The sequence below is a fragment of the Pelophylax lessonae genome, assembly GCF_965119305.1.
Source record: "Pelophylax lessonae genome assembly, chromosome: 8".
In the NCBI taxonomy this organism is placed as follows: Eukaryota; Metazoa; Chordata; class Amphibia; order Anura; family Ranidae; genus Pelophylax; species Pelophylax lessonae.
In genome coordinates this window covers 231,074,791-231,099,823 of record NC_138775.1, presented here as the reverse complement: position 1 = coordinate 231,099,823, position 25,033 = coordinate 231,074,791, and the positions used below count along the sequence as shown (strand labels likewise).

General features: G+C 42.3%; 1 protein-coding gene across 2 annotated transcripts in view; it reads right to left on the bottom strand.

The window, feature by feature from the left end:
- Positions 1-24,167, bottom strand: part of ASTN1 (astrotactin 1) — an 808,141-nt gene extending 783,974 nt beyond the window's left edge. For both annotated transcript variants that reach the window (XM_082264783.1, XM_082264784.1), the window contains exon 1: positions 23,054-24,167. In XM_082264783.1, coding sequence (XP_082120909.1) covers positions 23,054-23,330 — 277 coding nt within the window. In that variant the 5' untranslated portion in view covers positions 23,331-24,167. The remainder of the gene's footprint in view (positions 1-23,053) is intronic.
- Positions 24,168-25,033: the final 866 nt, after the last annotated feature.

Genomic DNA, 25,033 nt, shown 5'->3' with positions numbered 1-25,033 from the left:
AACCGCTAAACTAGAAATACTACATTCTGATCTGGTACAATGCAACAATGCATTTCAATTTCATACTTTGACATTTCAGGATTGGTTGTACTCTCCGGATATGTACTGTTTTCTGCTTCTTTAATGATGCGTTCAGTAAAAATGGAAAATGCTAAATTTATCAGGCATTGTAATATAAAAAATATATAAAAACATAAAAATAAGCACAACTAAAAAGAAACAGACACGTATGAATTCTCCTAAATACTTGTTTATATACAATTAGATTGACCATTAAGTGTCCTTGGCTGTTTTGTTCCTTTTGGTTGGGAAGCTAGTTTTCACAGACAAGCAAAGATTTCAAACCCAGAAAAATGTAGGCCAAGTGTACCTGTAGGCTGCATACATTTATGCCAAGTAGAGCTTCTGTTTTCAGAAATTTCTCATAAATGCAGCAAGTAATCATCAGAAAGCATTGGGCAAGGCATAATACATTGGTAGTTCTGCCTGAAGAACAGAAAAGCTTGCTTCTTCCCCTTATAACAGAAACTAAAAGTATGATACTGATGTTTCCTTCTAATGGAATAAAGGTCAATGCCAGCGAGAACTAAGATTTTAGTTCTGGGTGGTTGTTGGAAAACTGGCATGGTGGCTTCCAATATTTCCTAGGACCCTTTCACATGGGGGGGCATCCATTCTGATCAGTAGGAGATATGTGAACAGATCCCCTGCTGCATCGGAGTAGACCAGAGCAAATGTCACTTTTGTAACATCTATGTCTGTTCAATTTTTTTCCCTCCACCTTGTGATGGAATAAAAACAAGGCTTAATGGAACCTTTTTAATCTATGGACAGCTGGACATGAATCCATTTACATCCTTTAACCCTCCGTACGTTTTGTTATGGACTTGTGTTGCCTGTGTAGCGCCCTCAATAGAAAGGGGCTAGAAGAGAGTATCATTTTTGGGTCTTTCTGCTTACCGGGAAGATTACCAGGTACATTTAGAGTGCTCTCTGCCTACCAGGGAGCAGGATCTATTGGTAGGGTCTGTTCATGGTGCTCAGGTGCAGCTCAGCTTGTCTGAATGTTTCACACTGATCCAAAAGGGAGGCATACTGGACAGTGGGAGGAAACCTGACAAGTGAAAGCACAGGCACTGTTACAGCCCTGGCGATTGGCAGAGGAAAGTGCCTTGTTGCATGCTGGGTGACTGTATAAATGCCAGGGGCACATGTGCTCGGGGTCTTCGGCTGGAGAGAGGGGTGCCAGAGGGAAGGGATGGCTGCCCCTCCTCTGTAGAAGTTGCAATGCAGCCTTGGGTAGTCAAACTGAGGACCAGAAAGTCAGAGAGAAGCTGAAGGGCTGACTGGAAGGGACACACCAGGAAGGATCTGATTCTGCCTACCGTGAGTACAGATCTATGTCTTGGGGCCTGTCCTGTGAGGGCCATCCCTTCTAATAGAAGAGTCAGTGGATGGTCAAAGAGATACTAGAGAGTCTCCTGAAGATAAAGTAGTTGCATCAAGTCTGGTGCTAGAGAGAGCAAGAAGACTGAATTCTTCCATACAAATGGCAGTATGGTAAAAGCAGTGTGTCTGCTTCAACAAGTAACCTGGTGAGGCCAAGTAAGAGATGTCCTTATTAGGGATGATCGAACGGTTCAGGTCGACCATCGGTTCGACCCGAACATTGACTGTTCGAAATTCGGCTGAATTCTGAACTTTTTGCGGAAAAAGTTCGGAATTCGGCAACCAGAACCGACCAAAATGCAATGGGACAGGAACTGGGCTTTAAAAGCCTGTGATTGGACCAGAACCATCAGTAAAAGCCAATTGAGGGGCAGGAGGATGCTAGGAATGTGATTGGAGTGACTAGGGGGTCCAGAGGCCAATCATTCGTGAATACGCCCCCCAGTATATAACATAGCCCCGCCAAAACTCTAGCACTGTAATACAGGGGCTGTGGAAGAGAGTGGAAGCAGTTCTGTTACTCCTGCTTCAAAAGTGTCATTTAGCAATTATTAGTGTGAGGAAAGGGATATCTAGTGTAGTTAGGGTACTATTTTCCACTATAGTTAGATTCAATAATCTAGTTTCTGTGAGGGCTAGTGCATATCAGAACATTAATCCCATGTTCTGTGTGTGTCTCCTGCACTGCATTCAAAATGCACTGGGTGTGCAATTTTCTGCGGGTGTCAATGTAATCCTAACAGCACTTCAACTGTAAATTTCAAACGTAGTGCATTTGCCGCCACTGAATAGCATGGTACCATGTGATTCAGTTACAATGCATTTTTAAAAGTAGTGTATTCCCTACGTTTGGTGCAATCCAGTGCGTTTTTAGCCCATTCAAGTGAATGAGCTGAAAATCGCACCACACTGAAATGCAGAGGTACAGTGTGTGGATAGCTTTTCTGTGCAATTCCGGTGTGAACCAACACTAAAAGAGAGGCACCGTGATTTTGGTTTTGTGAGAAGTGCCAGAAATGTACACAGTATGGAGAAATTTCCAACTGAGTCTTTGTTAGATATAAGAAAACAGTAGGTGATATATAATTTACTTTAGAGTTAAAATTGAACTCCAGACAGATAAAAAACACGTCTGTATTCATTATTTACCAATGTATTTAACAAATGCATCTATAGTAGGTTCTTGGTATTACGCTTTTGCAATGCTCTATCCGCTAGCACTCAGACTGGGAGCCAATGTGGTGTGCTGGATGCAAATGTTGACAAGAAACAAGCTGATATGGAGAGAGTGTAAGGTGAGCAGAGGGATAACCCCATTAGTGTGCTGCTTCTCTTTCCAATCAACTGACTGGGGGTGGAGAGAGGTCACCACTGTATTGCTTAAGGGCTCATTCATACACGCGGTAGCCCTTGCCCACTGCATTTAACAGGCGATGAGGAGGTGATACTGTATATACAGTATATATTTTTGTATATTTAAATCTGAAAATGCCACCCCACCATGCCACAACTGTGTGCATTGCTTACAGTCCCAGGGTGGTTGCTGGGTTGTGTTCGCCAGCAGTATCATTAACCGAATGAGACATGCTGTTTAATTTTTGCCACGCCTGCAAAGCAATGCATATGAGAAGCTGCATCTGCTTGTTCAGATGGGCATTAAGTGAGCAATGAAGCTACAGCTCAATCTTTTCCTTTTACCACCTCCCCAGCTGCACGTGTTAATAAGCCCTCACTGTAAGTGATGGCATTCACCTGGCTGTGCAGTGTTGTGGAGCTGTGTAAATCTCAGGACTGGTTGGACAGAAATACATATCTCTTGGTAAATTGGGGTCCAATAGACAAATAGAAACCAATGTTGGTATATGGTGCTGCCTGCTCAAGGGAAATGGGGATATGGTGCCAAATTGTACAGTGTATGTGAAAGTGTGGACTAGATTTAATAATCCAACATGATCCAAAAAATCCAAAATGATAAAATCAATTGATAAACATAATCCTTATTTATTCCATTAATACCATTAGATTGTAAGCTCTTCTGAGCAGGGCCCTCTTAATCCTCTTGTATTTTATTGTATAGTAAATGTACTGTCTCCCTCTAATATTATAAAGCGCTGCGTAAACTGCTGGCACTATAGAATCCTTAATAATAATAATAATAATAATAATAATAATAATAATAATTATACCATAAAATAAAATAAATAAGTTATGAAAGTGCACCGTGCCAAGTGAAGGACTTGCTGGGCATATAATAATACCCTTATAGAGTGCTAAGTGCTAGTGCCAGTGCAGCTATGCCACTGATAACGGAATAGTTAATAGTGCTCAGTATTGTGCTATTTAAAAACTTTATGAACTAATAAATGTGCTCACTGTGGTGTAGATATATAAAGATCTACCACCAATGTATTCAGTGATATCCCCTACCCTGGGGTATAATTCCAGTATCTGAGAGTGCTAAACAAATAAATATTCACATAGAGTGGTTTAATTAAAAAAATAATAATGGGGAGACCACTCCCAGTGCTGTGTGCCAGGAAGTGAAATACCAACTGCTTCCGGTGATGATTAACCGGTTTCAGTGCGGGTGCTTGTAGTGCCTATACCCGTGGCCCCCCACTAGGTATTGAACTCACCCCTCCGAATTCCCCTTTCAACAGGGGTGCTGGCTTAAGCTTATTAGTCCTGGGCGGTTTATTTGCATGCGTCCTGGGTGTCTGTCACTAGATGGGCTATGGTTCCCCTCCAGGAAGTCCGCTGGGTCTAGTAGGCTCAAAGAACAAACAAAAAATACCCCATGGTGTAGTACGTTAGGATGTAGAAAAATGGGTGCTGAAAAACTCACAAATTGGATGATCACTAATCAGCAGGAAACGCCGGAACACTTCCGCGTTCCACGGTCCAGGCTCCCCTAACCAGAAATGACGTATGATGCTGGAAACTCCGCCCTATGTGTTTCGTCACATAGACGTCATCTGAAGCAAATTCTCATGACCGGAGAGTGTTCCTGGCTCACAATAGAGCCAGTTCACACATCTCCGGGGCGGCTGCAGAGCAGATTGCACAGGAGTCCTGTGCGTCTTTGGCTTAGTTTCAGGTCTGAATTCAGGCAAAAATTTGGGCCTGATTTGTCCCTGAAACAAAGAACAGGGACACACTGGACCCCTCCTGTCGGCTGCATCCAATTTAAGTGTGAACCCCGCCTTAAAGGAGTTATCCACCTAAATCAAAACATGTAAAATTCCCTTTAGTCCTACAGCTATATATGGAGATTTCCAGACTCTTGGGCTGGATGGGACCCTAACTTTTAAAAAAAAAAATGGACACCCCTAAGGGATTCTTTAAATATAAACCAGTGATATGGGTTTTTACTGATTGGATCAACACAGATCACCATTAGGGCACATAGGAGACAAAAGTCCCATTCACAACTCCATGCAGCCAGGAGGTACGGTAAAATGAAACCATGTAGCATTTTAGTGCAGCGCACTGGAAAGCACAGCATAGCACCATGCTGTAGTGAGGAGACGAAAATGAAGTGTCTTTTTGTGACACTTTAAATAATGTTTAAGAAAAAAAGTCGAGGAAGAAGCTGACAAAGCGGGTGTTCTGAGACCTGGTAGTCTATCCATGGCCTTTTGTTTTGTGTGGGTGATAACAGGTTGGATTGCCTTCTGGTTTCTTATATGTTTCAAGACTTTGGCAGCAAGATCTCTATATCCTAATTCTCAGATCCACCCACCTGTCACTGCATATTGTTCACTTCATTCTCCATATACTTTACATTTTGGAGAGAGATTTAATACAGTCTCTGAAATGTCTATCTGTGTCATTACGGCTCGCTCACGGAAAGTAAACGGCTTCATTTGCGGCAATAATGATGATGACAATCTTTGCCATTACCGCGTCTCCTCACCCTCTGGACTAAAACATTACTTTTTTCTCTCATTAAAATACATATTTACTGTATATTACCTTTTACAATTGTGCAATGAAGTTACAGCAAAGCAGATAGGATGCTATGATACCTTTCAAAATTAACTAATAAACATCATCCCAATACTTTTATTTTTTTTTATATTAGGTCTATCTTCATTAAAGCGTATCTAAACCCAAGAACAAAAAATGTATAGTTTTGCAGCCGATCGTTTAAAGGGGTAGCTGTATTTGTTTTCTTTTTTTTTTTAGGCTTTTTTCTTTAGTTTAAAGTAGTGCTCCTCCCAGTAAAACACTTTCGGCCCTATGTACACTGCAGCTGACAAACGTTTTACAGGCGTTTGCATTTTTTCTTCTGCCCCTAAACACCTCTCTATGTTAGCCTACAGTATGTGTCCATGAACACATAGGTGTTTAGAGATAGGGGTGTTTAGGGGCAAAAAATCTGAATGCACCAAAGTTGCGTTGAGAAGAGGAGTGTTTGGGTAGAAAAACATGCCCAACGCAACTAAATACATCTAAATGCATTAGGCTCGTTTAACACTTGAGCGTTTGTTCATTTCAAGAATAAATTATTATTCTGCACAATGAAATGAATAAACACCCAAATACTTTATGCTCCTGAGATCATCGAAACTTGCCTAAACACATTTGAAAAACACGGCTTTAGGCTGATTTTTAACTTTGCTTTTCTCCTGCAAGGAGAAAAGTGTTCAGAAGGACCTAGTGTGTTTAGCACCCTCTAGCTAGGTGCCCATAGTTCAGTTGACAGAGTAGGACTCAGGGAGGCTGGATGAATCATCTGATAGTTCTAGTGCCTCCCTCTGTTTTCTGAACCTTGGAGAAGTTTCCAGATGCAGTGGGTGGAGGCTAGGAGGAGCTGTTTGGAATATTTATGAGGGCCACAGCCAATTTCCAGCAGAGGCTGGGGAAAAATGGAGATGGAGTTCTGAGGAGGCTGTTGGTGGCCTTTTAGGGTGCTCAATAATATGGGGGGAGAGAATTTGGGCCTGGAGCTCAGGTGCTGGAGGGACCCTCTACAACACACAAAGGAATCCTTTCCTGGAGGCACGGGAGAAAATGAGAGAACAGCAGGCACAGGTGAGCACATCCAGGAGATCTCAGCCGAGTGGACAGGTGAGTTTCAGTCTGGAAGTCGGTGGGAGGAGTTAGCCTGCAGGGCTAGTGAAAAGGAGCTGCTGCAGCCAGGTGGGCTGGCAGGGCATGAAGAGGTGTTGCAGGAAGCAGTGACCACAGAGAGGAAATGCTGTGAAAGTGTGAGCTGTGTCGCCCTATCTGTTCTCCAGGTATAGGGGGTGCGAGTCCTTGCCTGTAATGGGCTTTTGCCTTCTGCAAGCAAGAGTGTGCTGGAGGAAAAAGAGGAGATGTATAGAGGACTGTATAAAGGGACAGTTGTCCCTGAAGTTTGTTTGAAGTCAAGAGGGCATAACATAATTCCCAATCCCTATCCAAGTTCTAATCAGTCAATAAAACAAAACAAAAAAAAAAACAATGTACAGGCATACCCCACTTTTAAGTACACAATGGGACCAGAGCATGTATGTAAAACGAAAATGTACTTAAAGTGAAGCAATACCTTTTTTCATTTCTCAATGCATGTAAATACACTAGCTCCATAGGAAATCTTGGTCAGCTTGACATGGCACTGCTCCCAAACCGTAAGTGACAAGGACACCAAGCTTGGGGAGCATGTTAAGAGGATCAAGGACTATGACATGGTAGATTACCTAGACAAGCTGGCTGGCCACAAATAGGATATGTTGTAGTCTCCTCTCGGTGCTCCCTAAGTTTGGTATCCCTGTCACTTATGGTTTGGGAGCAGTGCCATGTCAAGCTGACCAAGATTTCCCATAGACGCCAATGTTAAAAACCAGGAATAGTGCCATGCCAAGCTGACCAGGCCGTGTCCGTACTCGCGAGTGTACGTAAAGGGAGTGTACTTAAAGCGGGGTATGCCTGTACTGGACTGTTTTCTGACTCCGAAGTGACTGTGAATATTTGGTGAGCCTGGCTGTGCAGGGTGGGGAATCCCAATCTACTTGCGTCTCCTTAGGGGGTGAGCTACTTGTGCATGAGGCCTCAGGCTCAACTGACAAAGCTAACACACCAGGATATAGACCCATTCACACTAGACCCACACTAAAATCCCTTAATTTAACACTGCAACAGAAGCACTTTTTCAGGATATCACATTGTTTACTTTCTTTTTATTTTATTGAAGCATGAAAAATTCAACGTTTATTTATGGTCTCCACATAGCAGAATGCTGGGATGTGCTGTGATGTGGTGACCTGTTGCGCCACTCACTGCGCTACAGAAAAACACAGCATGCCTGCAACTTTTCACACTACACATCATACCAGCATTGTAGTGTGAATGGGAGAAAATAGAAAACAGTTGTTTTCTATGTGTCCTTTTAATGTCTGGTTTTGATCAGGTGCAGAAAAATGGCCAGGGCCAGATTAACGTAGGGGCTATTGGAGCTGCAGCTCCAGACCCCTACCTTAATATAGGCCCCGGGTTGGCCATATTCACTGTTACCGCTCTTCTGTCACTTGTAAACACAGAAGTCTGGCTTCTATGCTCGCTTCCCCAGGCAGCTCCCTCAGAACCTCCCCACACAGCATGAAGGCCGGACAAGGAGGGACAGTTGCCGATGCATGGATGTGTTTATGGGCTTCAGAGACAGCATCCCATGTTGAATTAGGCATGCATGGCTGCACCCTTCCTCCTCTGGGTGCATGCCAAGGCACGGTCCTTAAGGCCCTTCAAAATCCTCAGCACCAAGCCCATGATGCTCTTAATCCGGCCCTGAAAATGGCAGTCACTGTGCATGAACAGGCTCTTAAAGTGGAAATAAAGTTAAAGCCAAACTAAACTCTCCTATCCTTTTCAGCCAAGGAAGCTGCCATCTTAGTTTCTGTTTGATCTGCAACTGCCATGGTGCTGCACATATGATCAGTTTTGACACCAACCATTTGAAGGCTTGACAGTTCGTTGAGAGCACAAGCACTTGTGACAGTTATCATTCATGGTATACCTTGAATGTAACAGTTTTGGGAAACCATTAAATCATTAAGGCTAGGTTTACATTAGCCCACACTGTGTGTTCCAGTTACATTCTGAATGGTGTGAAGAAGCCTTAGGTCTTTTCTGTTCTAAGGTGACAACACAAATTCACTGTACTGTATCTATGGAGCTGTGAAGAATGCCAAGTGATAGCAATCAGCAGAGACATAGGGTGTTATTAATACACTGAATTTCTGGCAGGATCAACAGGTATTGTTTTGCACTTATACTAAAATGCTTTCAGGTCAAAAGAGAGCAAATAAGGAAAGTTCATTGTTACAGTTTAAATAAACGATTAAGGGAAATTGAAAGAGGGGGTGCTTATTTTCCTATACCTAACCTCTTGGAGTTCACAACTCTCAATTGTAAGGCCTCATGTACACTAGCCTACACTGGTAGCTCTTAAACTTGAGTTTGGAAGCTTTTGGCATGACTAACCGATACCTCAACTTCGGTCCAATAAACCCTTTTTTAAAAAAGACACGGACTGCGTGAAATACCCATATCCTTAGCCGCACCCCAAGCGGCTCGAAGACGATTACGGACCCAATATTCTTACATTTTCTCCCAGGAGACCTAGCTCCTGGGAGAACTGCCAATAACCAACTGGAAGCGCCATACCCCAGATAGACCCCCCACTTTTTGTGACAATATTATTAAACACTGACCCCCTAAAGACCCACCATGCTGCTGTAACAAATGGTCAATTTTTTCAACTTGTTTTTGTATTTATTATTATCATCTAATGAATAAAAATTTGTAACCATAAAAACTTTGCCCCACAATCCCAAGCACCCTAGGATTCCAAAACATAGGGCAGGAGGAAGAGGATGCTTCCTCTTTGTCAAAACTTTCTGGAATGAATCCCAGCATTCCTTGCAAGCACCACCCTTGTGGCTCAATCCTGCCCATCTGAACTTCAGCCTCTGACCAGGTAAGAACAACACCACTACCCCACTACCATCCTAGTTGACCCTTCTCTGACCTGTTCCTCCTTATAGTGATGCTCCGTCCATTTTCTCTTCTACAGGACGCATTTTTTTTTTGCCAAAGCTACTCAACTCCATGAAAGCCTACATGTCAATGTACACAAAATTCGTCCGACGACCAATCTGCCGATTTTCGGATTGTTATTATAGTGCTTTCGACAGCCAACTCCGACTTTTCAGCTTACAAAATCCTGATGTGCAGGCTAAAAAATTTTTGTCGTTCATAATACAATGTCCGATTTTCGTCTCATTAGTACAGATTTAGATCGAAAAAAATCTTAAGAGCAAGACTAGGCATGCTCAGAGACGAAAGAACACATACAAAGCAATCCAACACATGACATCACTTCTGAAGTAGAATTCTGTCGTACGGGAAAATTCGTATGAAAATAACCTCTTCACTTTCCACATCAGACTAGCATGCCACAAAAACGGACGACAGATCGTTCAATAATCTGATCGTGTGTACGGGGCTTAAGAGTTGCCACGTTTAGGTGAGCTTCAACCTCCCTCTCCTGTATGTGGAAGAACCGCATTCAGGATAGGAACGTTTTGATCGCTAGCCATGGGAAAACGTGTTTTGCGTTTTCCCACAGCCGCAGTTAGTGTAGGCCAGTGTACATGAAGCCCATCTATTTTATACACAAAGCACTAAACTAACTTCCAATAAACATTCCCTTCCCAGCATGCTTCACTCTAAAAGCATATTTATCAGAAGAAACATTTATGTTAACTCTGCAATTAAGTTCTGGTGCATTGTGCGTAGACAGCAGTATAATCTCTATTGCACAGTGGTATTAGGTAATCTAAAGTAAAAGTATGATATTTAATTAAAAAATCACAAAGGGCTCCTTCACACAAAGCTGATTTTCTTGGAGGTAGAACCTGCGGGGCTGATGCAGCTACTATCTTTTTATACGTCAAGGACACTTTAACGGCAAAACCTTTCTGCAATAATTCCCAGCTCTGTCCCCGTCTACCTTGGTATTCTGGCTGTCCTCACCTACCTTTGCATGTTCCAGCTCCTCCTATTACAGTCCACACAATAGAAAATAAATATTAAATATATTTGGAATTAAAAAAAAAAAGAAAAGAAATATTAAATATAATGGTGGAACCCCCTTCTAATGGCCACAGTAGGTGTGCAGACCCAGGAGCTCCAGAGCAGGTAGCTTACCAATAGAGTGCTTAGACAATAAAAGAAACTGAAAAATCAGTTTGGGGTGGACTAACTTTAAAGCAGTATTAAACATATATTATTGCAGCTTACCAATTCTAAGATGTGATCGCTGTATTTGTTCTTCTTTTTAGGCTTTATTTCCCTTATTTTCACCTGGTGATCCAGCCAGTAGGTCTGGTGTTTTTCAAAAGAACAAGCTTTCTTGCAGATTGTATCAGTTACAGACATGAGACAATCCATTTAACACTGATGTGGCACTTACAATGATCAGCTCTTATGTATTATCCCAAAAGGAAAAAAAATCTTACTGTAACTCAGTGGTTCTCAACTTCGGTCCTCGGGACCCACCTATGCCTCGTACACACGCATCGATAGTTGGCCGTGAATTTTTGGCCAACGTCCAAATGGCCAATTTTCGGCTTGTTAGTATGATGCTTTCGACAACCGACTCTGACTTTTCGGCCAAACAAAATCTGGTGTGCAGACTATAAAATTTTTGTTGGACGTCAACAGAACGGCCGATTTACAGATTTCGGCAGACAAAAATCTGATGAGCAAGACTGGGCATGCTCAGAGCAGAAAAAACACACAGAAAGTAAACCAGCACATGACATCACTTCTGAAGTAGATTTTTGTTGGCCGAGAAAATTCATGTGCAGTCTAGAGCACATTCCAACCAACACAACAACACTGGACAAAAGACGGCCTATCGGTCGGCCGATAATCGTTGCGTGTGTACGAGGCATAACAGGCCAGATTTTAAGTATTACCTTGGGGAGATGCAGACTAGAATACTGCAATCACTGAGCAGCAAATGAGATCACCTGTGATGTAATTTAGTTATCTTGCAAACCTGGCCTGTTGGTGAGAACCACTGCATTGATTATACAGTGTGAGCTGGAGTTTGGCTTCAATTTGTTTGTGTATTTAAATCTGCTACTACATTATAACACTACCTCCCCCTAGACTGACAATGCTGCTGTCCAAAAGGTGCCCCCTCTGCTACTTCATCCAGAGTGGGGGCACTCTAATACAGCAGGTGTGCTGCTGGCAAGATCATCCGGTGAAAAGCCTGAAAAAGAAAAGTATTCTTTTTTTTGTTTTATTTTATCACTTTAAGTTTTAGGTCTGGTTCAGACTGCTGCAGTTCTGCGCAAAAAAAGGCGTTTTACCATGTGAGTTACTGTAACACATGGAAACGCATGAAAACTAAAGCTGGCCATACACCATTTAAGCTTTGTTAGAAAAATGTTGTTTTTGGAATGGTCTTTGATTTTTTTTATTGGTTAATGGGAAAATGGAAAATTCAAAGGCAAAAGGACTGATTTTTTTTTTTTTTTTTTTATGATTAATTTCTTATCTGAATCTATTTGATTAAAATTCTAACTGTTAATGTGACCCTCAGTAACATGTGCTAGGAAAAGGTTAATCAAGAATTATTGCGGTCATTAATATTCCTTTCTATTGTAAGATACAGGAATGTATGAAAGAACAAAAATGTTTCTGTATAGTGTATGCAAAATTGCAGGTATAAGTAAATTCCAATATATATACTCTACCTACCGTATATAGAGATAGAGAAAGAGAAAGGGGGAAAGGAGAGAGAAGAGAGAGGGAGAGAAGTGAGAGAATTTAAGAGAGAGAATTTATCCATTATAACCCCATTGACTGCTGAACATATGCAATATAATTGTACATTTAAATTAATTTTGCTTTCCTTTTCAATGATTTCCTAAGCAATAAAAGAAACCTGTTTAATATGTCTGGGAATGCATTCAAGTAGCAGATGTGGAAAAAAAATGAAGGGCCTTCAAACAAAATTAGTTGACTCAATGACGGCATAATTGAATGCTTTGACAATTGATTTTTCAGAATTCTGTACTATTTTTTGGACAAAATTGTACATGGGCAGCTTAAAGTGGAACTAAACCCTCCTAGCCTTTTCAGCCAAGGAAGCTGCCATCTTAGCCTTTGCTTGATCTGCAACTGCCATGATGCTCTACATATGATCAGTTATGACACCAGCCATTGGATGGTTTGACAGTTTGGTTAAGAACACAAACAAATATGACTGTTAGTATTCCCGGCATGACGGGAATGTAACTGTTCTTTTGAGACCGTTAAATTTGTGGGTTTAGTTCCACTTTAAAGTGGTTGTAAACCTCAGTCATGTAATCTGAGCAAAGCACATATATCCATAGGGTTTACTTATCTCTCCCCAAAGCTCTAAGTGTAATTTCTCTCTGGTGTTTCGTTCCTCTGTTATCAGCATAAGTCACTTCTGAGATGTTTTCCTGATACATGAGATATATTTGTATCGTGAGGGAGGGGGGTGGGGGGAGAGCTCAGCAGACAGCATGTCTATTCAGAACGCAGTTCTTCAGCTGTGTGGAGGGGGGGGTGCCTTTCTTCCAATCAGCTCTCACACACTGTTACTGCAGCCTCTCCACCCCCTCCTCTTTGCTCCTGATAGATAAAGAAAGATTTTAACATGCTCTGCACTTTTAAGGCCTCATGTACACTGGACATTTGAAAACCTCTTCTGGACGCTGGAACTAGACAGTGAGCGAAGTTAAAAAAACGCCCGTTTGATCACTTTAACATGCCGCGTTTACCGCCGTTCATCAACGTTTTAGTTTAGAAAAGTTTTTGCAGATACCAGTTTTTACTGATCTCCCTCTCTCTCACTCTCTCTCTCTTTCTCTCTCCCTCTCACTCTGGTTTTCCCTATTGCAAATGGTCAGCAATGTTTTGCTATTATAAACGCCTATACACAAAAACGCCTATAAACGTTACCACCGCATTTAGACACGTTTGCAAGCTGCTAGCAGCATTTTCCATTTTTCAAATGCCTATGAACTTCTGTTCTGAATGCATTTTTTTTGCTTTCAAGAAAATGCCTCTAAACACAACTGCCTCTAAAGGACTATAAAAAAAATCAGTGTACACTGACAGATAAGATAACATAGAGGAGAGTTCAGGGGCTGCTGAAAACAATTCCCAACTGCTCCTAAACGTTTGTTTATCAGCAGCAGTGTACACGGGACCTAAAAGGGTGTAGAGAGGAGAAGACTGCAGATAAACTAGTAAAACCTATGTAGGAGGATTTGTTTCTTCTCTGTGTAGCATCTAAGGCTGTTCACTTCACTGGGTATATGTGAGGGTTTACAACTATTTTCAGTGTGCTGCATTGGATTGCCATTCACTTTTAATGGTACCCCAACACACAACACAGTGCATTCATATTAGCACGCCATGATGCAGAGTGGTTTACCATCAATGTGTTGTAGTGCGCTGCCATAACGCAACACACATATACAGTGGGTACGGAAAGTATTCAGACCCCCTTAAATTTTTCACTCTTTGTTATATTGCAGCCATTTGCTAAAATCATTTAAGTTCATTCTTCTTCCTCATGAATGTACACATAGCACCCCATACTGACAGAAAAACACAGAATTGTTGACATTGTTGCAGATTTATTAAAAAAGAAAAACTGAAATATCACATGGTCCTAAGTATTCTGACCCTTTGCTGTGACACTCATATATTTAACTCAGGTGCTTTCGATTTCTTTTGATCATCCTTGAGATGGTTCTACAACTTCATTTGAGTCCAGCTGTGTTTGATTATACTGATTGGACTTGATTAGGAAAGCCACACACCTGTCTATATAAGACCTTCCAGATCACAATGCATGTCAGAGCAAATGAGAATCATGAGGTCAAAGGAACTGCCTGAAGAGCTCAGAGACAGAATTGTGGCAAGGCACAGATCTGGCCAAGGTTACAAAAAGATTTCTGCTGCACTTAAGGTTCCTAAGAGCACAGTGGCCTCCATAATCCTCAAATGGAAGACGTTTGGGACGACCAGAACCCTTCCTAGAGCTGGCCGTCCGGCCAAACTGAGCTATCAGGGGAGAAGAGCCTTGGTAGAGAGGTAAAGAAGAACCCAAAGATCACTGTGGCTGAGCTCCAGAGATGCAGTCAGGAGATGGGAGAAAGTTGTAGAAAGTCAACCATCACATCAGCCCTCCACCAGTCGGGGCTTTATGGCAGAGTGGCCCGACGGAAGCCTCTCCTCAGTGTAAGACACATGAAAGCCCGCATGAAGTTTGCTAAAAAACACCTGAAGGACTCCAAGATGGTGAGAAATAAGATTCTCTGGTCTGATGAGACCAAAATATAACTTTTTGGCCTTAATTCTAAGCGGTATGTGTGGAGAAAACCAGGCACTGCTCATCACCTGTCCAATACAGTCCCAACAGTGAAGCATGGTGGTGGCAGCATCATGCTGTGGGGGTGTTTTTCAGCTGCAGGGACAGGACGATTGGTTGCAATCGAGGGAAAGATGAATGCGGCCAAGTACAGGGATATCCTGGACAAAAACCTTCTCCAGAGTGCTCTGGACCTCAGACTGGGCCGAAGGTTTACCTTCCAACAAGACAATGACCCTAAGCACACAGCTAAAATAACGAAGGAATGGCTTCACAACAACTCCGTGACTGTTCTTGAATGGCCCAGCCAGGGCCCTGACTTAAACCCAATTGAGCATCTCTGGAGAGACCTAAAAATGGCTGTCCACCAACGTTTACCATCCAACCTGACAGAACTGGAGAGGATCTGCAAGGAGGAATGGCAGAGGATCCCCAAATCCAGGTGTGAAAGACTTGTTGCATCTTTCCCAAAAAGACTCCTGGCTGTATTAGATCAAAAGGGGGCTTCTACTAAATACTGAGCAAAGGGTCTGAATACTTAGGACCATGTGATATTTCAGTTTTTCTTTTTTAATAAATTTGCAACAATGTCAACAATTCTGTGTTTTTCTGTCAGTATGGGGTGCTGTGTGTACATTCATGAGGAAGAAGAATGAACTTAAATGATTTTAGCAAATGGCTGCAATATAACAAAGAGTGAAAAATTTAAGGGGGTCTGAATACTTTCCGTACCCACTGTATATTCCACAGCAGTCTGTATGCAGCCTTAGTGCAGGTTGTAATGGTAAACTGTATTAATATGATGATTATAGAGAAAGCAGCAGGAAGAGAAAGGTCTCCAGCTCTGGTCAGCAGTGGTTACAAATACATGGCTGAGTTAATAAAGGAGAGATCTCAGCTCTGGGATTGTGTAGATGTAGGAACCAAGCTTGCCAACATCCAGACATTACAGACATAGCACTTTCAAGTGGACTTTAAATGTAATAAATTTCTCAGGCAGTCACTGTGTCAGCTTTATTCTTTCCTTTGGTGACTGAAACCCCAACAGTGCCGAGTTTATCTCAGGCTAGAAAATTGAGAAATACCAGGTTAGGTCATAGGCTCATAGCAAATTATTGACTAAATCACACCAACTAACTCTTGCAATAACATAATGGAATTTTCTCCTAGTTTTGTTATACTGTACTGTAAGTCTAGGTCCAAACCATTCAGAAACTAAAGCCCCGTACACACGTACCGATTGTCGGCCAAACGATCGTCCGTCTTTTGTCCAGGGCTGTCGTGTCTGTTGAAAACTGCAAAAGACTGCACACGAATTTTGTCGGCCAACAGCAGCCGACTGCAGAAGTGATGTCATGTGATGGTTAACTTTCCGTGTGTTTTTTCTTTTCTGAGCATGCCCAGTCTTGCAAATCTGCTGATTGTCAGACGAATTCTGTACTGACTGAGGAACAATCGGCCGTTCTGGTGTTGGCCAACAAAAATTTTAATGCCTGCACGACAGATTCTGTTCGGCCGAAAATGCGCTGTCGGCTGTCGGAAGCATCATACTAACAAGCCTACAATTGGCCGATCGGTCGTCGGGCGAATATTTACGGCCGACAATTGGTACGTGTGTACGGGGCTTTAGTCGTACTTTCTTAACAAACCTTCTTTGTGTATGTTACCATGAAACAGGTGGCCTAAACGTCTGAAGAGCTCATTCAAAGTAGCACATTTATTTGATATACTGTATCTCTGTATTGCCTACCAGCATAATTACCAGGCTGGGTTGAAAATGAAAAAATGAAATAACAACAGCTGATTTAGTGCCGATTCACACTACTCCGACTTGCTCCATTCTGTGCAATGGAAACCGTTCTAATAGGAGCGACTCAAGTCGCTCCGACTTAGAAAAAGGTTCCCGCACTACATTTGGCCAAAGTTGGAGTGACTTGCATTGACTTCCATTATGTGAAGTCAGTGCAAGCCATGCCAAAGTCGCAGTGCACGGGGACTTGTTCAAGTCGCCCCGAAGTCATGTCACCATAGTGTGAACCGACTCTTGGGGAAAGACAGGATAAACATTATAAAACATTGTCTAGGTTCCTCTAACAGGGAAAATATTCCTTCCCAACACCCAAAAACAATGAGGTTACTTCCCGGATCAATAAGCAAAGTAGTTTCTCTTGGATATTGTTAGTCCTCTTTCCTGGAACTCTACTGCATCATCCAGAACCTATTTCTATCTTCACAGCTCCTAGGCCACTTTCACACCAGTGCCTCCATTCTGACATGGTACTAGGTCCATAGACTGACCCCAGCTGTGATGGATCAAAATGGAAACAGATGTCCCATATACTTCTGTAGTTACAAAGAGTACCCCAGTACCTTTTGTAGCAACCTTTAAGGGAACTTCGGAAACTTCTTTCTACTTAATTTTGAAATAGGTATAATTTATATATTTAAAGCCCAAGAACAGCCTGTGCCCTGCTAGCATGCTGTAAAGATTGATCCTTGTTCTGAATGTGGAAGCAGTGGCCTCTCTGTCGAGATCTGACGCATCTTCTGGTGAGTCAGGGCTCTCCAAATCAACAGAGAGCATGAGCTTTGCAGAAATATACGTAGGTTTGTCTTAGCAGGGGTCTTGTTGGACATCTACAGAAAGAACACTGCTTCCACACAGAGAGCAAGGGTCCTTTTCTGCAGCATGTTGGCAGGGAACAGGACTTTCTACTAAGTTGTGGCTGCTTTCTAAAGAAAGTCAAAGATAATACCTTCACATTTTCTTTCCTTAGCTTTTATAGAATACCTATGTAGTTACAAGTAACAAAGAGAAAGCATACGTATAACATGTTTTTATGTTTTACACCAGTGCCTCCATTCTGACATGGTACTGGATCCATAGATTGACCCCAGCTGTGAGGGATTAAAATGGAAACAGATGTCATATAGACTTCTGTAGTTACAAAGAGTACCCCAGTACCTTTTGCAGCAACCTTTAAGGGAACATCTTACTACTTAATTTTGCAATAGGTATTATTTGTATATTTAAAGCCCACTTTAACTTCCAAGAACAGCCTGTGCCCTGCTAGCATGCTGTAAAGATGGATCCTTGTTCTGTATGTGGAAGCAGTGGTCTCTCTGTCGAGATCTGACGCATCCTCTGCTGAGTCAGTGCTCTCCAAATCAACAGAGAGTTTGAGATTTGCAGAAATATATGTAGGTTTGTCTTAGCAGGGGGCTTGTTGGACATCTTCAGAAAGACCACTGCTTCCACACAGAGAGCAAGGGTCCTTTTCTGCAGCATGTTGGCAGGGAACAGGACTTTCTACTAAGTTGTGGCTGCATTCTAAAGAAAGTCAAAGATAATACCTTCACATTTTCTTTCCTTAGCTTTTATAGAATACCTCTGTAGTTACAAATAACAAAGATAAAGCATACTTATAACATGTTTTTATGTTTTACAGACAATTGGACTTACATAGTAGGCAGACCAGTAAAATTCCAGTTCTGCAGGTATAAATGTCCTTCTGTAAGTCTTGATTGTCTCTGCCTTGGCAAACAGCGGGGACTTTTAAATCAAAAGAGTGGAGGTCACTGATCTCAGGGCTTTGCCTCTTCCTCACCATCACACCTTCAACTATCCTAGCCTCAACCTTCATTTATTGTTGTATAATAGGGTAGTGTAAGGTGTCCCATGTATGTGAAAATTGCAGTAACCCATAACAAAAAATCAACCTCCGTCATTTAACTATAGAATCCTAATAATTTTTATGAGTTACTGCAGTTTGCATAATTGCAAGAACTGCATCCCTTACCTTTGCATTACGTTATTAAAAAGGCCTGTGTCTATGAAAAATGCTCACTTCACCCAAAAGCGATATCCCAGTTACAGATGAAGCTTGATGGGCAGAGTCACCCACTGGCCTCCTCTCATTCCTACTTTGTTTCATAATCTCATACTACAAAGTAAATTCAAAAATACAATGAGGATCCCACTTATTGGCCATGGCTGCTGTACATGCCAAAACTCAGATGGCAGCTCTGTTAAATTAAAGACAACAACTAAAGAAAGAAGTTTTGGTATTAACTGGGCTGAACTTTTATGAAATAAAAGCAGTCAAAATATATTAAATATCAAAAGGCAAACCAACCCATTTCCTTTATACGTTCCTCCCCAAACCTGGCTGGACATACTGTACCTACCTTCCTTCACGCCATTTAGGGATAAAAAAACAAAGGAAATGCCCTGTACTTCCAAGTACGGAAAAAAATTTGGCTTAATGGAAAGAAAGTAAGTGCTTCTGGGGGGGGGGGGGGGTCTGCATTAAAGTGAACCTGTTCCTTCTCCTTTGCTTGAACAAAGCACAGATTTGTCTTAAACAGCACTTTTTAGCAATTTTTTATTGAATTTTTTATTCATGAAAGAAGTGTGAGAATAGAAAAAAAAAAATACATACTCACCTCCCTGCACAGCATCACTGTGGTGATGCAGCTGTCCCCTGTGGCTCCAAGACCAAAAACTGAGCGATTACATAACCACTGATTGCTCAGGTCTCAGTCAGTTCTGAGAAGAGACTGCCAGTCGCCACTCTCTGCTCTGGCTCTTCAGCCCTCTTCAGCGCTCACAGGCTAGGGAGGGAGCGGGAGGAGCAGCTGACTCAGGCTCTCAGTGGCATGCTGAGAGGCTGAGCTAGCTGCAGTTCTGGCAGGATCCTGGCCAGAGCCTGGACAGGCTCTGTAACATCAGCCAACAGCAGGCTTCAGTCAGCTGTTGGTTGAGTCTGGGTCACAGGAGAGCACAAGTAGGTGCAATCCTTTGACCCACAGGAAAAGTAAGGCCAAAAAAATCTTTGACTATACCTCTCTTTGAAATAACAACTCTCACTTTATTTTTTTTTTGCAGTACTTTGTCTACGTACTTTCTAATAGCTACAGGGTCAGACAGAGCGCTCCCCCTCCTACCGTAACATCCAACAATGCAGCTAGCGAAGAAATGGCTGTTTGACATTTGGCACTTCTTGTCTTGTCTCCAAGCACTTGCCCAAGATAAGAAGCTCCAATATGAATGCTGAGGGAAGGGGCATGTTAGCCTCCCATCCCTATGCATTCCTCTTGCCACAGCATGTCTCAGCCAAGCCCATGGAGTCAAGACAAGCACCAGGTTTGATGTAGCCATTTCCTTGTTAGCTACATGGTTCCATGGCCCGGGGAGGAGGGGCAGCTTTCCATCCCCATTGCTAGGCTTACAAAGCACATAGGGACAAAGTATTACAAGTAGTTTGTCCCCTGGGTGACAGAACACTAAGAAACTTGAAGTTAGAGTTTTTCTTTAAATAGGCTTTCCACCCAAAACTAAAGTATAAACCCCTGACATCTGATCTCATCATTCTTGGAAAGTCAAAGGCAAAAACCTGGCACATGAATTCATAGGTTTGGGTACCTGTTGCTGCCAATACAATTGAGTCTTTATTTCTCTTGTTTTAAAATTTTTGTCACTAAAATACTCTCATGGGGGAAATATAGAGCTGCGATTGCTAGATGTCTGACTGTTCTGCTGATCCTCTGGCTTAGTTATTTTCTAAGTCAGAAACAGGTATACAGGTCAGAAAAGTATTTTTTTCTTATCTGGAGACCTTTGCCATAAAGTATTGTAGTAAAAAGACTTGTATGGGGGCCAAGCAACTAGCATTTTCTCTAGACTTCATATATTTTTGTGATAGATTTTCATTATTCGTTCACAGAGGACAGAATGAGTCCCTTCTGGTTGCGACCAAAGAGAGAGAAAAATTGACATAAAAGTGGGGAACAAAGTGAGAAAGTCTGGAAGGAGACCCTATTGTTCAAAACCCTGGGATTTATACATAGCAGTGGTAGATTTGGGCCTAAAGATGTCTTCTATAGTTGAAATAGTGAACTGATAGTCATAGACGTTAGACATGTGGACATAATCTGTACATCAAAACATGATGGGCTATATGTTCTTTTAGTAATGAAAAGTGTGATAAATAATTTAACCAATTCCTGGTGCTAACGTGAGTGAGGGACCCACCAAAAATTTCCAACCAAGCCAATCAACTGTTCCTCTAAAACCTACTGTCCAAGTTTGCCTCCCACTAACCAAACACCTAACCATTGGCATACCATGTCAATAACTACTAATCAGTATCTGACAGGACTCTGACTAGAGGTCCAAAACCAGGATTTGGAATCCACGGTCCACCAGTGCAAGTTAAAGACCAAAACTCTGAAAACAGATGCCCTGGTTTCCTGACTCCATGTACTCTTTGCGTGTCGAAGGAACATACAGACAGTTTTCTCATTCCAAACTGGTGTCAGTCCAATCTGTAGCAGATTTGTCAATCCACAGTTAGACAGAGGTGGTCAAGATAGCTGACAATCACCTGGTTTTTCTGGGAACAATTAAAGCAATATTTGAGGACCACAAACTTCAACAATCCTTTAATGCATCCCAGCCACCACTAAATACACAAATAACTTTAGGCCTTTCTCCTAACCAGCAGCCTCGATCTAAATTAATCTATTACTGATGATAACCCGCACTGGGTAATTTAGGACTTGCAATTGCTTCACAATGTACTTCCATCTAAACTACTCATGATGTGTTTGAGCCTTAACTCTCAGAGGAGTCTAGAAAGTTACACTGGAATGGTAAGTAACTGATCCAGTGCTTTAAGTGGGCCGGCATGCACTGGTACTCAGTACCGCCACTTCCAAATACGGCTCTTGAGCATACAGCCACCTCTCCGTGCGCCTTAGCGTACCAGTACACTAATTTTGGACATCTGCGCCCTCAATTGTCTGCCCCAAAAATATTTCCCCACTCCAGAGCCAGACCAGTCACCACCAGTGAGTCCCCATGCTCCGGAGTCCCAGCCCAGGCCAGGGGGGGGGGGTGCTCTGTGGGGACCCTGATGTAGGGTGGGGGGGGCTCAAAATTTATAGGCTATAATAGAGTACCGGCACCTCTTTTGGGCCACTTAAAGCACTGAACTGATCCACTATAAATGAGTAAGATATCTGTCCTATGTCCTCTGTGACCAAAGTCTCTGATCCTTATAGTGGAAAGGGAATGCATTAGTACAGTACAGTAGCCTTGTGTGACGCAAAGTCAGATACTTATCTCTTAGTCAATGTTTTCTTCACCAAGGGTAAATTCTTCTATGTAACCTTCAGCCTGTTATCATTACATTTGCAGAGGACAACTCTGGGATGAGATTTGCAATGATCTTAAGTGGACATTTTTCTCTTTGGCCGCTGGACCAACTTCACACATCAATCGACCCAATTTAACAAGCACGCCTCTGGCCAAATCTGGAGCACAGAACTAAGGCAGATGCGCTTTTCATCTCTGAAGTGCACACAGTGCTCAAATACAGATTCAACAGCATACAACTGATTAAGAAGATAATTACAATTTGCTGCAACCAAAACAGTTTTAAAATGAGAGTGGATGCAGGACACAGGCTCCCAACAGAGATGAAGACTTTCCACTGGAATTTAAAGGGCTTCTCCGCTTTAAACATCAGTGGTGATCAATGGGACAGGGCAAACTGAATGGAGCATGAAAACTGCACTTAATGTACTTTAATGTTCCAGATCCACCACTTTTGAGTTGTGGTGTAGATTTATGAGGGCAAGGCTCACAACTGCCCAGAACGAGTAGGTCCATTAAATAGGACAGTACTAAGTACAACTATGTACAAAGTGCAACAACCTAATGTAACCAATCAGGTTTGATCCTTTTTACTATTCTGGTTAAAGAAAGCTGAGATTTGATTGGTTACCAAAGATCACTACACTTTGCACATTTTTTCAAGACTTAACTATAAACATACAGGCCCAATGTTGGCCAACAGTCCTGCAGATATGTAAATCGGCAATGGGTCTAGAAGGTACATCCCACCAAGACATATAAACAGCAGACTGGAGTGTCAAGAATACAGAAGTGAGTGTAGCTTATGCACTCCACACACCTCTCTTCTTGCTGCTCAAAAGTGGAGTTGTCTTTTACAGATCTGCAAATGCCAGATACAAAAAGGCAATGTATATATTTACTTTCAGCAAGCATCCTGCAGGGCCTGGTCGAGCATCTGCAGAAATGTGTGTTTGTGTTTATTAGCACAGCTACCCTGCGACACACAGCCCAGGATGGTGCGAAGGGTGAAAGGATGCAGGTTACACACTTACCCAGCACAAAGTAAGGCAGCTCTGTATTCTCCAGATCGTCAGCAACCGCAATCTCCCCCGGGAAGTCGTTCCGGACGGAGAAGAGGAGCTTGGGCTCGGAGGCAGAGGGGCTGTGCATGATGCTGAGGTCGTTCTCTCGGAGGAAGGGGAGAGCCGAGACGGTGATGCTCTTCATCTTGCACTCCTGCTCCCTGGACGAATCCTCTTCTCCTCCACTTCTTAATATGAGCTGGGAACTGGCCAGCAGCAGCACCCAGAAAGCACCGGCAGGAGCCATCTTTAGTCTTCCAATACTTCCTCCTGTCTCCTAGCTGCAGGCACACAGAGCCTTCAGTATCTGCACACACGCACGGTCTACCTATCACATGTAATGCACTCTTCCCCTACGCTGGATGCAAATGCACATGAAGCCAGAGTCCACCAATAAAAAGAAAAAGCTCAGAGGTGGCAAGAGTGCTAAGCTGTCCATGCACACATGCGTGCCTGCCTAGTCCTCCTGCTTTGCAGATGAGCTGACTCTTCTCATCCTACCTGTCAGGAATTCATCACCACAATGACACTCAATATACAATAACAGCACTTGCTATGTGCCTCGGTGTCAGCAAGTGCAAAGCCATCACATTATTCATCATTGCCTTGGCTTAGACACATTGCACGTTGTATTTCCAGAGAGGACGCACAATACAATGCTACAACCCTTTACTGCAGGCACCGACACACTCTCATTTCCCTTTCCTACCTGACAGCTTGTGTAACCCCCTCACACTGCAGAAATTCCCTCAGAGCTCATTAATGTCCAGAGCATCTGCCTTTAACTCCTCACTGCACCTACATAGAGATGCACAGCAAGACATCCTAAGCCACATCTGCCTATCACCTCTGCCCATCTGTCTTACTCTCTATTTCTTCCCTCCTCTCCCTGGTCCTACTCTCCCTCCCTGCCTGTTCCCTTTCTTCCTAGATCCCGGCTCTCTCTCCCTCTCTCTCTATGGACGGGGTGAAGGAAGAAAAGCCCTTGTTTATTTCCCAGGGCACAGCAACAAGAGGCGGCTCAGTGCAACCAAGGACCCTGAGCCGGGCTCTGATTTCTTTTGTCTGTTGGCAGTGGGGATTGGAGGAAGATGAAAGGAGGATGAGATAGAAGAGAGAGCAGGAAGGAGGGGATGGATGTGAGAGAGAGAGGGAGGGATGGATGGATGGAGTCACTCTAAATGCAGAATAATCCTGCTAAGGGCTGCTGAATTCAAATTATTCGGCCGGATGAACAGAGGAGAAAGGATGAGGCTCGGTGGTTTCCATCCAATGGAGGTGAACAGAACACTGAAGTTTACTGTGGTCCCCAGACTACTCGTGTCACCTCACTAAGTCACCCCAGGAGGCTGGTGTCACCTGCCAGCATTGCCAGACTATTAAAGATTACTATATAACAGTGGAGGGGCTATACATAGTACACAAATATGTTTATCATTTGGTCGGTAACTGAAAATACATTTATTATGTATGGAAAATATTATATCCTACAGTACCTATAATCAGACACCAAGGGGTCTTTTTTTACCCAAGATTCACACAACTTTTTCCCCAAGATTCACACATTTTTAATCAAAACTTTAAAAATGTGTAAATCTTGATTGCTAATATTGATAAGTAGAGCCATAAATGTATCATAGTTAGATATTAAAATTCAATGGAATGTATATACACACACACACACACATATATATATATGTATGTATGTATGTATATATATATATATATATATATATATATATATATATATATATATATATATATATATATATGTATATATATATATATATATATATATATATATATATATATATATATATATATATATATATGTGTGTGTGTGTATATATATATATATATGTATGTATATATATATATATATATATATATATATATAATCTACATATATATACCATCCACGACACTACCTGCCTGCCAACCACGACACTA